The 15,887-nt window shown below is 41.2% G+C and overlaps 1 protein-coding gene across 1 annotated transcript; it reads right to left on the reverse strand.

The window, feature by feature from the left end:
* Positions 1-225: 225 nt before the first annotated feature.
* Positions 226-14,728, reverse strand: Fam98a (family with sequence similarity 98 member A). Its single transcript, XM_055618362.1, has 8 exons — positions 14,588-14,728; positions 10,419-10,567; positions 7,971-8,105; positions 4,268-4,452; positions 3,224-3,304; positions 2,534-2,650; positions 2,085-2,252; positions 226-1,999 (listed from the first exon to the last, which is right to left on the reverse strand). Exons 1-8 carry the CDS (start codon positions 14,638-14,640, stop codon positions 1,340-1,342), a joined length of 1,548 nt encoding a protein of 515 aa, XP_055474337.1. The 5' UTR covers positions 14,641-14,728; the 3' UTR covers positions 226-1,339.
* Positions 14,729-15,887: the final 1,159 nt, after the last annotated feature.

Genomic DNA, 15,887 nt, shown 5'->3' on the forward strand with positions numbered 1-15,887 from the left:
AGACTCAGAGTGAAGCTTCCTAGCCAGGTTGTTATAATAAGGTAAATTCAGATGGCTCCTCTGCTCCCACACCCGCATCCCCAATTTGTTTTAGCTTCCAGAAAGGCTACCTTTTACTTAAGGAAATACTCTTCAGGAACAGAAGCCTTAGTCCACAAGCTTGACACAAATATTCAGAACAATTTAGTGTGAAAAATAGCTAAAAGAAAACTCTCAAAGCAAGAAGAGAATGTACAGATACTTTATTGCTCACCTCTCACACAATATACACCTCCTGCCATTTTCTTTCACAGCTTGACAGTGTTTACATGTACAAAAAACCCGGCAGCAAGCATCGTGTGATGTCAGTAAAGAAAAAAAACTTGGAGAGTGACCAAGCCAGGCTTCTGTCTTCTGCAGCAATAATGAAGGGCCTCCGGCACTGAGCAGGACTCAATCTGACTTCGTAGTGCACTTCCATCACAAAGAAGGTCTCTTGCCTAAAGCAAACTAACTTGTATTTGCTGAGCCAGTGGCATTAACTCGTGCATAAAACAGAATCTCTGTTTGCCATTTCTTCTAGCAAATTTCAAGTAAAAACAAGGTTGAAGGAGGAACTTTGTCTCGGATGGATGCAGGTCTGTTTGAGCTGCTATACTTAACTAAGTGCCTACAGGTACTATAGCTTCACAACTTAGTTTGCTTTCGTCATCTTTATGGATTTTGGCCATGTTCATGGTTTTTGGAGGAGCATATGGTACAGTATTCCACCAAAAGAATAAGGCTACTGAATGTGCTATCTGCAAAAGAGCTCATGTAATAGGAACCAACCCACAGGTCTATCACAAAGAAATGTGACAAACACTCTCTGAATAAAATGCCAATCAGGGGTAGAGCTGTGCTCAGAGAACAGACAGCAGAAAAGTTATGAAAAACACACATGGGTTGTTAATATGAGGAAGGTTTCCCAGCAGTAAATATAAAAAAAGTCTACGCAAATCCTCATATTCAAAACTTGCATATTGAAAACGTGAAAACTATTTTATTCAAGTAATTTCTTAAAAAAAGCATGTATGTTCTAACTGGATTAATCTACCGGTCAATTAAAGCAATTTAAATTGCCTTTAAAATTTGTTTTTCATAGAAAGAAGATATATGTTTCTTAAATAAACAGTGTTATGTAAAACTGTTTAATAATAAAAAGAGAGAAAATTGAATGAAGACCGGCAAATGGTTACCCCAAGCAGGAGCATGCCTGCCACCTGTGGTCTAACATTCATTTGAAATAGATGTTGGATTCAGGATTCTGAAGCTAAGTTTCTATTACTTGAGCTCTAGTAAAATATAAGTTTCTGTAGCCTCAACTAGTATAGTGTCTTCCTTGTCCAAATCCAGAATGACTATATTGATAGCCTCCATGTTGGAAGTGCTGTTCAAACTGACCCCCTTGGTGATAAGTCTGGCTTCCTCTTCCACCCCAGCCTCCTCCCTGGCCTCCACGTCCACCCCGACCTCCTCGACCACCTCTTCCCCCACGACCACTACCTCGATCGCCATGGTGCCCACCATCTTGGTATCTATTGTCCTGCTGGTATCCACCTCCCTGGTATCCACTTCCTGTATATGAAGATGTTTGGAAACCACCATAGCCACCACTTTGATAGCCACTGCTGTGGCCACCATGATAGCCACCAGGCTGGAAACCTGAATCTCGATAACCACCATCCTGGTAGCTACCTGCACTTCCACTCCCTCCATCTGTCCAGCCTCCTTGATGTTTATTTCCTCTTCCTCCCCCTCGGCCGCCATGGTCATAGCCACCACGTCCACCTCTCCCTCCTTGTTCATGACCTCCTCGTCCTCCATATGAGGAATGTTCATAACCACCTCTCCCTCCTCCTCGGCCTCCTGCTTGCTGCTGGGGGCCTTCTTGTCTTTTCTGCCATGGTGGCATCTCTGGGGGTGGAGGTTCAATTTCATTGGGTCTACCACCTCTGTCTGGCACTCTGCCCATCAACACCTATGAGATGAGAAAAATAATTTAAACTTCTCATTTGACAGACAGACAAATGCATGTGAAAGAAAATCAAAAGAGCTCTAGTCACCTTATTGATGGCACAGGCGGTCTTTTCTCTTATGGACCCACTGCTTGTCCTTAAAATCTTTGACAAGTCTTGTCTGGCGGCCAAAAGATGAGCAACGGAAATACTACCTTTAGGAGACAAGACTGAACGCTTTGGCTGGTAAACCTTAGCTAATTTTTCTGTCTGACTCTGTTGAAACAAAAGTGTTCAAAGACAAATATTAAAACTCAGAATGGCATAGGAAACACTACAATTAAAAAACATTAATCTGCTGAGGAGGTTACTGGATTCCAAATGGTAGGAAAAAGCTTTCAACCCTGTACCGTTTCCTGTCCTTAAGAATTATCTTGTACAAATACAGCTGCTGGAGTTGTTGACACACCATAGAATGAAGGCGGGGCTAGGCTCATTTGGAAGCTTTCTTGTCAGTCAGGTGCTTAGGGTCTGTGTCTACAATTATTTCAGCCTACCTTAGCTCTATCAGACCAGCCAAAGGACTGGACAGTGACATCCAAACGTTTGATTAGCAGCTTCCTCCGAACTTCGTATTCATTGGCTATGGCTTGGTTAATGGCTTCTATCTTTTCCTGAAGCAAAATGTAAGAAGCCAGTTAGGATTTACACATGTGCTTCATCATCCCCTGTCCCTACAGCAGAAGCTGCTGCTCGCACAAGCAGCTCCCCAGCCTTCACCACACACGGTCCTTTCCCTCCCCACTGGCTAATTTGAATGGTTGGTGAAGTGACAGGACAGAAAAGTTAGTTTCAATAATAGATGTAAAGTACAAATTCTTGTTTAGCTTTCCCATAATTCACTGTGTAACGTTAGTTCAGTTCAGTCAGGTTTGGATCCATCTGGCAATTAGAAAAAAGCTTTATTCATACCAAACTTCATTTATTCAATAAATACATTAAATATTTACAAATTATGAGATAACTGCTTTGAATCATACACAAATAAAATCATCCTCCATAAGTCTGAAGTTTTCCTAAAATGATTTCAAAATGTAATTTAAATTAGCTGTCATCACTGTACTTGGAAGGCTTAGGCAAGAGGACTGCTGCCAGTTTGAGGCCAACCTGGGCTATGGGTGCTGACACTAAAGTCCTGACATAAGGAAGGTTTCTTAGGAAGTTGACTCAGGAAGATCAAGACTCACCCAGTGGGCTGGTCCCATAGGCTTCTTCAATAACGGCTTTCCCACATGATTAGGTGGAACTTTTGCTAATGTTTCCTTTAACTGACAGAAAAACAAATGAATGAATAAAAAAAATCTAAAAGTAATACGTATCTTCCTCATTTCCCAATTCCCATATCTTGCCATCAAAAGAAGACTCCTGACAGAGGCAAAAGTGCAGGCGGTTTTGAAACGTAAACGTAAAGACCCATGAGTTAAAGACACTGGCTTGTCCCACTCCTCCGTGACTAGAAAAGCACGGATCCTTCAATGGACCTGGAACAGTGCCTGTCATCAGTGGGCACTGAATGAGCATCAGCTGAATGGATGAATGAACACAGAGAATACGGACTACAGATACACTGTTGTGCCCCACAGCGTTCACCCACGGTGAAAATGAGTCCAGCAGATATTCAGACAGGAAATAACTCTATACAACAAATACCATTTTCTTTTACTCATCCATTATTTTTTTAAAAATTAAAATTGGTTTTTCCTAGTCATTTATATAAATACATAAGTCAGTATTCTGTTGATAATGTGTGGCATAAAAATTACATACTAACTTATGTTAGTAGCCAGCAAATTGAGCTTATACAGGCCCAAAGCAACTGGATTAGAAAAAAGAACTTATTAATGTCTTTTTCTGTCCAGTCAGTAGGGGGGAGCATAATAATGATAAACTATAAAAATCGCCTCAAAGTTAAATCATTTTATAAAGGACTTAAGAATCTTAGTTATTTTTACATTATATCTAGCTTACTTCAGCTTTTAAACCATATAGTATAAAGTTTCATTTTTGAAAAAGAAACATGTCAATGTTTGAAAATAACAAAACCAAAAAGGCCACTAAAATATTAATTTCTCCTTAACGTATCTAGGATTTTAAACCCCAAACTCATTTATTAACATTCCTTATTAATATGTACATTAGGTTCCCATTAAGAGGAATAAACTTAATACTTCATTTCAAATAAACGTAGGACTATGCCTTTAATACGCTACAATCGGTACTAAAGGTCTTACTTTTTTCTCAATCCCGCTGAAGAATTGGAACATAGTTATATTGGCTGGAGGTTTGGACATTCCTAGAGCAATACATATGCCTTTCAACTCTTGAAAGACCTCACTACCGCCTCCTTCTTGAGCTTTTTTTGGAGGAGCATTCACACAGAGCATTCTGGCAGCTTCTAGTTCTGAGATGAGGTATGCTGAAGTAAACAAAATAAGATTTCAAAATAAGATACTATAGTTAATAGCCATAAGTCTGGTGTCACACTCTATAGACCTAATGATACGTAACTTTTAAAGCTGCAAGAATGGACAGAACAAAAAATGAAAACCACTATTACCTGCTAATGACATAACATATACTGCTTATGTAACTCAGGTATTTATGTACTGTTCACAGGTTAATTAAAATTAGGCAATACTTTGCAACCAGAGAACAAGGTTGATCTGGATTCTTGCGTTCGACCATGCTACTTCCAGAACAGGGGTTGGCATGTTAAAAATTTTGCACAAGTGACAGGTGGCCAACTTTCAATTTGAACCATTTACAAGCACAATGACAAAACAATCGTTTTCTAATGGTTAGTCTGTCTAGAACTGGTATGAAACATGTTCAATGTGAAGGCACTGAAAGTTCTTCTCTCAGTTCTCGAATAGCCTTGTGTCAGCTCACCTGCTGGGTGCTCCTTCATCTTTATCCTTCCCATTTGTCCTTTCTCTTAATATTCTTCACCTTCTTCCCCACCAAAACAACTTTCAAATGTCCTTTGCTTTTTGTTATAATATTATTATTAATTGGGGGGCGGGGGGTTGAGACAGGGTTTCTCTGTGTAGCCTTGGCTGTCCTAGACTTGCTCTGTAGACTAGGCTGGCCTAAAACTCACAGAGATCCACCTGTTTCTGCCTCACTGAGTGATGGGATTAAAGGCATGTGCCACCACGACTGGCATTTCCTGTGTGTGCACACTGCAGCATATGAATGGAGTTCAGAGGACAACTTGCAGTAATGACTTCTCTGAACTATGTGGGTTAGGAGTTTGAACTCTGATGGTCAGTCTTGGTGGGAAGAGCCTCTACCCCAGGAGCCATCCCTTTGGGCTTTTAAGTGATTTTTTGTCAGCACTCCCTTTGTGTTGGGTGCCCCCATGAGTTGTTTTAGCCTAGTATAATGAGGGCTACATTCTCAGGTAATTCAGCAGAAGGCCTAACTAGTCAATGACATTCCTGTAAATGTCCCAAAGACACTTCCATGTGAGCCCCAAGATTTCTGAGTAGTCACTGAAGTCTGCTTCTACTCTTTTAGGAGTTGTTTTCTAGGTCTTTTGATCCTATCAGAATCACCAAAGTGTGATCAGCTTGAATATCTTACTTGCTATCCCCAGGACAAAAGGCAGAAGCCAAGGGGTCATGGTTTTGGCAAGTCATTTCTGAGAAACCAGCAATTCCTGTTCTAAAGTAGTAAATGCAGCTGTTTCTGCAGAGGCCATTCATTCCATGTGGCTTTAATAAATCTTGGATATTCCACATAGTAAGCTATACTTAGGTGTTAACACAATGAAAAAAGTAAAAGTTTGTGGTTATGAAAACAACTAATGTCACTGTAAACAGGTTTTTACCAGTGTCCTGTCACACCTGTTCTCTCATCTGTGCATGTCTGCTTTCCTGCCAAAACATAAGAACTGGGTGTTGCCACTGAGATGTCATACTCTGCTCAGCCAGGACTATTTACTGTCTGGCCCTTTAAGAAAGTTTGCCAACCCTTGTTCTAGAAAATCATATGACATGAATTTAATACACTAAATGCCTAAATCTGGGGTAAGATAGTTATTCATGAAATTAACTAATATCATCACATGAACAAACTTTAAAGCAACTGACACATTCAAAGCACTAGAAAGGCCCAAGAGACACTATAAAAAACAAAAACAAAACCCCCAAACCAAAGATGATCTTTACTAACAAGCTACTTAAGAATCAAAATACACCCCCCCCCCATCTATTAGAAACTCAAGTGTGACTTAACTTAGCTATGAGTATAAACTGAGAACCACAAAAGGCTAGCGAACAGCCTGGAGTCCCTACACTCAAAAGATCCCTCTATTCTGCTAGTTCAAGTGAGGTTCATTTCTTTTTCTCTTAAAGTACAATGTGCTAAACAATTCAGATTAGTGAGGCAGGGTTCTGGAAGAAAGAACATCCTAGCATCGAGATGTGACACAACTGACACTTGGCAAGATGAGAAATAATTACACAGAGCAGCAATGAGTACGTGTATGAAATACTACAATGAAAGAGGTTACAAAGAATGTTGGAAGCCAGGCTGCAGTGACAAGGAGAAAGAAAAAGGACCAGGTGCATGCTCACTTGTGAAGGATGTCAACAGTGAGTAACCCTTAGCTGCTTCAGTTATTTATGGGAGGAGCACGTGGTTGTACACTCTTGATAAGCTCTTCAGGTATCAACTCATAAAAATAAAGTTTATATTTATGACCCTGATTCCAAAATAGTATGTTCTGCTTAAGAAATGGCAAGGAGTTAAAAACATTTTATAGACATTTACAGACAATGTGATTTTCTTAAGTGTCAATAGAAAAAAGTTCTATGAAGACTAGCTATCCAGGGTCACTGCCAGGCATTTTGGAGTGGTCATCTTCCTATGTAGATAATATAAGTGAGAAGCATGACTGGTCAGGATAAGCGATACTACAGAGAAGAATCAGTTGGACCCGCTGCTGCTGTGCCAGTCATAATCTGAAGGAGACTGAATGAATATATAAAAGCTGGATATAAACATCAGTATCTACAGCAAGTCCTGACCCTGCAAGCATATATTCCCAGCAACAGATGCTGGACAAAAGGGTGTTAAGTAACTGGAGTAAGTTTTAGTGCCTAAGCATAATAGCTGACACATTTTCCCCCTAAAAACAAAACAAAAAAACTTTATAACTGTGGTTATAGTATTTTTCAGACATCACAGTACAGCTATAAAAACAAACTCTCTGGACTATGCTCCTCATAGGACATCCAGTTAACCAGAGCTGAATCTAGCTGAAATTCAGAATGCTACACAGAATCTGAGTTATGATTATCATTCTTGCTTACTGGAAGTTTATACAAGGCAATGTAATTTGTGAGTCTACTAACTATTTCAGGAAGAGACAGTCATTAGTATCTTTTAAAAAGACATGGAAGAAAAGAACTTTTCATACAAAACAGTTTCTCACAATGATCAGTGGGTAGAAGACCCATTCAAATGCTGATCGTGTATACTTAGAAATAAAAAGCATTTACCAATCCAAAGAAGCATCAGTAAAACAAAACACCTTTACATTACCATCATACAAGCACTGTTTCTCGACTAAAAACATTCTTCCATGTCTCTGCAGTTTTGCACAGCTAGTGAAATGTGTGTGCTTCTCAGCCAGAATGCAAGTTTATGGTGACACCTCAGCACCTCCACTGGTCACAGCAGGAGAGGCACAACAGCTAGAGGAGCACCAAAGCAGAGGCCAGGAAAGAGCGTCAGTTATTAAATCAAAGCACCATCGGTGTGCATGCATCCACCAGCTACTAGCTGGAAATGTAGTTAAGTCTTTTTTTAAAATGGATAGTATTTGAATTAGAGTCACAGCGAAGCAAAATACAACAAGAACAACCTATACATTACTCATGGAAAACAAAGAAAAAAACAACTACATTTTAGTAGCCATAAACTTACTGAGCAAAAGGAGGCAGTTCTTCTGAACAAGAAGGCGCTTGGTTACATCCCCAGATGTCAGAGAAGGATATGGGCAGTTCATCTCCCCAAGTAGCCCACTCACCTCAAGCTGGAATTCTTCAGCTTCACTTGGACCTTGGGAGGATTAAAATAATTTTGACTGCATTAATCACAAAGTGGAATGCCCACTAGGCTTTTCCTGCCTTAGCTTTTCTTCCTAATTCATCCTTTCTCACACCACTGCAAAATCCTTTTATGGTGTTCACTGGGCCCTTACTTGACAATTACAATTACTATTCTGTGTGTATGAGGTGTGGGAAACACAGGTGTGGAGGTCAGAAAGACTCTGTGGAGTTGCGTCTCTCCTTCTACCTTTATCATGGGTTGTAGAGACCAAACTCAGGTCACTGGGTTTGTATGGCAACTGCTTTTCCTGCTGAGCCATACTTCACCAAAAGCTCCTACCTTATACTTCATCCAGTTTTTTTCTGTCTGCTTTTAAAGACTCTTCCCAACTGTTCGTGTCTGTCTTTCCCAGAACGCCGCAACCATCCATATACCACTTCCACAAACACTGGATCTACTGGGCCATGCCTGTCTCCTCAATGTCCCAGGCAAAGCCATTTCATTTCTACTTCTGAGCCTTTATTTAAGCTAAGACTGTGACTGATGGGGTGACTACACTCTTCTCTACTAGTGAATCTCTCTCTCTCATCCACCAAAGCCTACTGGGGCTGCTAATCAACAAGAGCTCCCCTAAGCACTTGAGGTATAATGGGTAAGTCAAGGTGGCATGGGGTTGTCATCTTCACTATTTTAATTGTTCTCTTTTAAGTATCACAGATAGATAGAAATTAATAAGCCTTGGAGTAATTTTCAAGTTCCAAGTCCATTTTCTCATCACATGTTTATTAAACTGACTTGTCATGCCTAAGAGTCCACAGAGCTCCCTTAGAGGCAGCTAGGAGATGAGGAGGCAGGAGATGAGGAGAGCAAGCATCTGAGTTCCACATGGCGCTTCCATGTAGCTGGGGAGATGAGGGAGAGCTGACCTAATGTGCCTCCTCCTCTACACAAGCGGAGCAACCACGCTCATCTGTTTGACGTGTTCTATATAATTCCCAGTTAGACAGTATCACATAGATTATTTTCAAAGGTTTCCACAATTTCTGACACAGTGTAAGTGGCAGAATGCCAAGTGGTTAAAAACACTTTCCCCAACTTGTCCTGGTTTTGTGACTCCAGGCAATGTATCTAACTACTTTGGGCTTTTGTCATTGAATGTGTAAGAGTAATAAAAGCTAACCCACAGAAGTACCCTGAGGGCTAAATGAGTTAACAAGTGCATATTGATATGAACATAAGAAATAATAAATAAAATACCATCTGTTATTATTATGACACTAGATCTTATTAACTGAATTGGTCACACTTGGGCTAGAACTAGATACAAGCAACTTGCACATATTAAACATACTAACAAACTGAGTGTGGAAATTCCAGCAATTGGGAGGCTGATGTAAAATTTCCCCAAACCAGCCTGAACTATGAATGAGAGACATGCCTGAGTTATACAGAAAGACGCTGTGTCTCAAAAGTACAAAGAAATAAAACATACAGCAGCAAGCAATAGTGAACTCTTCAAAACTGGATTATGTTGGAAGATATAGTCCCAAGGGTATGCTAACAGGTAGAAGGTTTTACTTGCTATCCCTGAGGGCTTTACCTATGGCAGGAGGAAGCAGAAGGTGGAGTGTCAGATTCCACACCCATTCAGTCAATAAACTAGTGGTAAATGTCAAGAAAACAGCAAATATAAAGGTGCTCCCAGACCTATAATCTGAGGTGCCACACCAATGTACCTAAGGTGGGTTCCAGTGATATGAAAGCAACCTTATGGAGTGTCCCCACCCCTCCCAAGCAGAGTAGGATTATAATTCATACTCTCTGAATACTGTAGATGGTTCTGGAATCTGGCAGACATAAAAGAACACCCCAAATTCTACTAGTCACCAATCTAGGATCTCACAATCATGTTTTACAAAATGCAGACAATGTAGCCCATGACTACAATCCCAGAACTCAGCAGGTTGAGGCAGAAAGATCACGAATTCAAGGCCAATCTTTGTTAGTGAGCCCTGCTGAAAAACAAAATATATGTGCTATGCAAAGCACACATATCTCATATTTACTCTATATTTTTTGTTTCAGTAAAAAGATCTTTTCAGCCTCTGCATATATTTTATTGTTGTGGTCTTATATTTAGAATTAGTTTATTCTTGAGAACAACAACAACATCAAAAGGCACTGTGTGTGTGTGTACTGGGGAGCACAGGGCATTGACATGTCTCTTTATGGTTACAAAAGATTTAAAGTTTTAGCTTTGAAATTAATAATGCTCAGTGCACAGTGCACTGATTCTGTTTTTAAACATGAAGGTTCACTTACTGTTAGTTGCTTGCACATTTTCTTCTAGTTTACAGAGCGCCCTTAATTCAGATACCAGCCAGGCACAGAGTTTGGTAAACTCGGGGGAAGTGGCTCCAGCAGAGACTGCCTGTGACAGCGCACCGTCATCCAACAATGGGCCCTTGTAACTGATGAATAAGAAACCACAACTCAGAAGAATATCTCAGCATGTGGTATGTTGCAGGTAAAACACATCTATGCTTTGCCTATGTAAAGAAGCAAGAACCTAATAAAGAATGAACACCAACATTGTTAAACTTGAAAAAAAACAAAAACAAAAACAAACAAGGCACCATAATGTATCATTAAAAAAAGAAGGTTAAGAGATGGCCGAGTGGTTAAATGCTCTGGTTGCTTTTCCAGAGAACTAGGGTTCACTTCCCAGCCATCAAACAGCAGCTTACAACTGTCTGACACCCTAGTTCCAGGGGATCCCATCTCTCTTTTGGCCTCTGTGAGCAGAAGATATACATGTGGTATGTGCACACGCACGCGCACACACACACACACACACACACGTAAACACATATTAAAAAAATCTTTAAAATTTTTTTTTAAATAAAGAAAAAGAAGTCAAAGTGGGCATGAAGGAACATGCTTGTAATCTCAGCACTGGAGAAACAGAGCGAGAAGGACCTTTGTCTGGAGGCCACAGTGATGTTTATAAAGTGAGATCCTTTAAAACAAAACAAAACAACAAAGAAACCAACCCCAAATAGCAGTCAACTGGTGACTGCAATTCAAGCTGGGGGCAGTGCTTGGGTGGGAGAGTGCCTGCCTAGCACACATGAACCCTGGCTTAGATCTCAACACAGTACAAACTAGGCAGGGTGGCATATGCTTGAAATCTTAGCAGTAGAGAGGGAGAGGCATGAGGATCAGAAGTTCACCGTCATTCCTAGCTGTGCAGAATTCAAAGCCTGGCCTAAGATATAGAAGACACTGTCTTAAACAGTGTCCATTTCAACAACAACAACAAACTCAATACAGAAAAACCTACAATACCTATTTAATGACCAGTCAACTTCTACACACTCTGCAAGCTCTTTTGCAGTTTACTCTCTTACAGTAACTGGATTGGATTACCCATTAAACTCTGGAATAACCATGTCAGCAGCAAAACTTACTTTTTTTCTGGAATTTTTTCCAAAAATTAATTACATTTTATTTTTGGTGATTTGCTCTAGGAACTGTTCCGAGTAATCATTTTTTCATAAATATGTCCTTTGATTTTTTTTTTTTTTTTTTTAAGACAAGGTCTCATGCTGCCCAGGCATGAGAATTTAAGAGTAGTCAGGACTAGGTGTTGTGGCACATACATATAATACCAATTACTCAGGAAACTGAAGCTGAGAAAGCAAGAGCTTAAGGCCAGGTAACTTAGCAAGTTCTGTCTCAATCTCTCAATCAATCAATTAACCAATCAATCAAGTAATCTTATATTATACATTGTTCGGTTGGTGAGATGGCCCAGCAGGTATAGGTGCTTGCCACCAAGGCTTGATCATCTGAGCTCACTTCCTGGAACCCACATGATACAACGAGAGAATCAACTGCAAACTGTCTCTGACTTCCACAAGTACACCGTGGCATATGCACACAAATAAATAAATGTAAATTATTATTATTTTTTAGAGACAGGGTCTCTCCTGCAACTTGCCATGTAAACCAGGCTGACCTCCAACTCATGGAGATCAGCCTACTTCACTTCCCTGGGTTTAAAGACTGCTACTTTGCCAGCAGCAAAAACAAAATAAAGTTAACGTAGTTAAGATTATAGTCTTTTAAGTGAAATACTGAATAAAAATGTCATTAAAGACAAACATTAAATATGCTTAACATGGTATTTAGAAGTACGGATATGGTAGAGAAATTATATTTTGAGATTCCTTTAAAATATGCTTATATATGAAATGGATTAGAAAAAATCTTCCACACAAAAAAATCGCACTGTATTTTGCAACGAGATTAAAAGGGGTAGAGAAAATGGAGAGACAGCGCAGCAGCTAAGAGCACCTGCTATTCTTGCCGAGGGTCTGGGTTCAGTTCCCAGCAGCCATATTGGCCATTTCACAACTTCATATAGCTCCAGTTCTAGGGTATCTGGCTCCTGCCTCTGGCCTCTTCAGGTATCAGCTAAGCACACGGTATACACTATACATATAAAGGTACATATTTATATGTACATACACACACACACATATATTCACTATATATGTATACACACACACACACACACAAAATAAAAAACCCAACATGTCTTTATAAAAAAAAAAATCACAGTAGAGACATTTGAATAAAAAGCCCAGGCCTATAATTTTGTCCTTGTATTCTACATTCACTCAACAGTAGGTACTAAATTCCTACTGTGTGCCATGTGAGGGATAAAACATAGTATTCAACTGCAATTTTGAGAATTCTTTAAAATTACACATTAATCAACTAAGGGTGACTTTTAATATCTGAATGTAACCAAACTAAAGTAAACTTTCAGAAACACTCCCTAGTTTACATTACAAATCACCCAAACTACATATTTCAGGGTAAATGCTGCAGCAATGATTATTTACAGTAAGCCAGATAAGAAAATTATTCGGATAAGTGAACCATAATGGGAAGCAATTTCATTCACAGCTGCTGGTCAACTGATCAGGACCCACACAGAATGTTTCTCCTCTTGTTCCACTCCTTCAACCCTACCTTTTCAAGGGACGAGAGCCTCCTCAGTGCTTCTCATGTATGCTTCTAAGAGGTGTTACATGAACCCCCCCATTCCAGACCAGCATATACCCTGAGGGAAGTCCCAAGCTGGCCCAGAGCGAGTATCCCTCAAAAATGTTTACTAAATAAGCAAATTATCCTCAGACATCCATATTCTGCAGAATATGACTTACTTATGACCCAATGCAGGAACTAAGTTGCTTAAGTCTGGGTCATTCACAAAGTGTTTCGAAGAAAGGACAATGGTGACACACTTTAACAAAGAAAGAAGGTACCTATGCTTCCTTTAAGAACAGGACCTACTAGGATACCAAGCTATTCACATGCGTTGATTTTAGGATAACTCAACGTGTCTCCTACCCTAATTAGGTTTCTCCTAAGAATTTCCACGTCATGGAAAAGCCTAAGGTTAAGCTTCATAAAAGACTGGTTAAAATACAACTATCAGCAGGGCATGGGGGCCTCACACCTTTAACACTAGGTTTCAGGTGACAGAGGCAGGTGGACCCTGAGAGCCACAGCCATACAACCAGGGTTGAAGTCTCAAAAACAAAACATAGCAAAACAACTAACCAAATCTGTGCTAGTCCAAATCTGTACCCTCTATGTCTGTACACAGGCAAAGACTTAACCATGCAGGGTTTTTGTTTTGTTTTTCTTGAATCACTTTTAGCCCGAGAGATTCAGGTTTTCAAGTTTGGGTACCTTGATCTGGATGACCCAAAGAGATAAGCCTTATTTCCAAACTTCTAAACATGGTGACTTTATGGTTGGGTAACTATCAGAGGAGAGACAAGATGCAAAATAAATATGCTGATTCTTGGTGGGTGAAGACAGCCCTGGAATCCTGGAGTTCCACCTGGGGTCAGGAGTCACTGTCTGTTGATTTCCAAGGCAGGTGGTGAAGGGCTAGGTGCACAGCTGAGCGGGCTAGAGCCAGCTGCATCGCCCAGACGTGCGCGTCTGGAAGCGTTAGGTGCATGCAGAGATGACTGAGCAAAGATTTGTTTGAGAGAAGTAGGGTGGGGGTAGAAGCACGAGACAGGAGAAGGAAATCTTGGGGGAAAGTAGGAAAGCAGAGACAACTCTGGCAAACCATAAAGTGGGGGTAGGGTTGGGAGGTCGAGAAGCAAAAGAGAAGCTCGGGGAGTGGGGGTGGTGAGTGCCGGAGCCGAGACAATGACACGCAGGACCGACACAGGCTGCGGGTCGCTGGGCTGAAGGGAGCACCGGGGAGCATGTAGGGCGTCGGAGCCCGGTCGGCAGGACAAGCGTGGACGTGGCACGGGGGTCCCTGGGCCAGCGGGAAGCTACGACGGGAGTCGGGGTGCGGCGTGGAGAGGCAGGTGGTTCCGATTGAGGCGCCCGAGGAGTTCCCGAGGTTCCAACAGAGTGGACTTGGAGAAACTCATGCCCCGTGGTCTTACCCTAGATCTTCCAACGACTCCAAGATGTCAGTCTCCATGAGGTCACACTCCATGCTACTGTGGTATTCAAATTTCCGAGTCGTCAGGCTGCCCTCTCGCCGGCGACGCGTACACTAGCGCATGCGCTCCCTCCCCGGAACTTCCAAGTCGACAGCTGGCGCCTCAGCCTCTGCATTGCGCATGTCCCGAGCGTGCGCAAGCAGTTTGGTTCCGCCCTCTGCCCCGCCTCACTCTCTGAAAATGGCCGAGCCTGCGCGTGCGCACTCTGGAATAGGAAGCTGCGTGCCCTAAGAAGGGCAGGCGGACTGGCGGCGTGGCAGTCCTGGAGACACAGCCAGGGGGCGCGGAGCTCTTGCAATGCGCATGTGCGCAGCTTTGGGCAAGGCGGGCCGGGGAGGAACTTGAAGCCTGTGGGGCTTGGCTTTTTAGGGCCAGCGGTGGAGTTGAAGCCGCGCGTCCTCTTTTCACCTGGGAGTCACCTCGGAAAGGCAGATTTTTGTGGTCCCAACTACGGGCTAGGGCAGGGGTAGACGGGTCAAGAACAATGAATGCCAGATAAATGCTATTTGATTTTTTGAATTTCAGGGTTAGAGAGGTCTCGGCTTTCCCTTGATACGGATTTTTCAGAAACGTGTGTCGTTTCCCCGGGAAAGTTTTTCCTCCCTGTTCTCTTGAGCTTACCCCAGACACCAAGCATTTTATTTTAACGGAAAAAGAACATATCTCAGTAGAGTATATTTGATCAGCATTTTTTTTTTTTTTTTTTTTTTTTTTTTTTTTTTTTTTTTTTTTTTTTAATACAGGCGCTTAATATATAACTCCTGTCTGTTCTGTGTGGACCAGGCTGGGCTGTGAACTCACAGAGATCCAACACGCTGCCTTCAGTACTGAGAGAGTAAAGGCATCTGCCAGCACAGCTTTGTCATTGCTTTTGGTCATACATGCTTGGGGACAGCTTTCAGTTATGATTTGAGGAAGGTACTTATTAATTTTGTGCTAAAGCACTGTTGAAAAATGAGAAAACTTTTTTCAAAGTGATGACATACTGTACATAATTTTAGTAAAGTCTTTATTATGGAAATGTTGAAGGTGCTAAAAAGCAACAACAAAAATCGTTTTTCAATAAAAAGCTTTTATTCTTCGCTCAGTTCTTCCTTCCCTGCCTAGGTTACTCAAGACCATTTTAAACACTGACATGTAATTTTTAATAAAGTCAAGCAAAGGCAAAGGTTATCATTAGAAACAAGATGCACTGTCACAAACATACCCTATTTTAACTTTTGTAATTCAACAAAGCATT

The sequence above is a fragment of the Psammomys obesus genome, unplaced genomic scaffold (genome assembly GCF_907164565.1).
Source record: "Psammomys obesus unplaced genomic scaffold, mPsaObe1.curated_primary_1811, whole genome shotgun sequence".
NCBI lineage: Eukaryota > Metazoa > Chordata > Mammalia > Rodentia > Muridae > Psammomys > Psammomys obesus.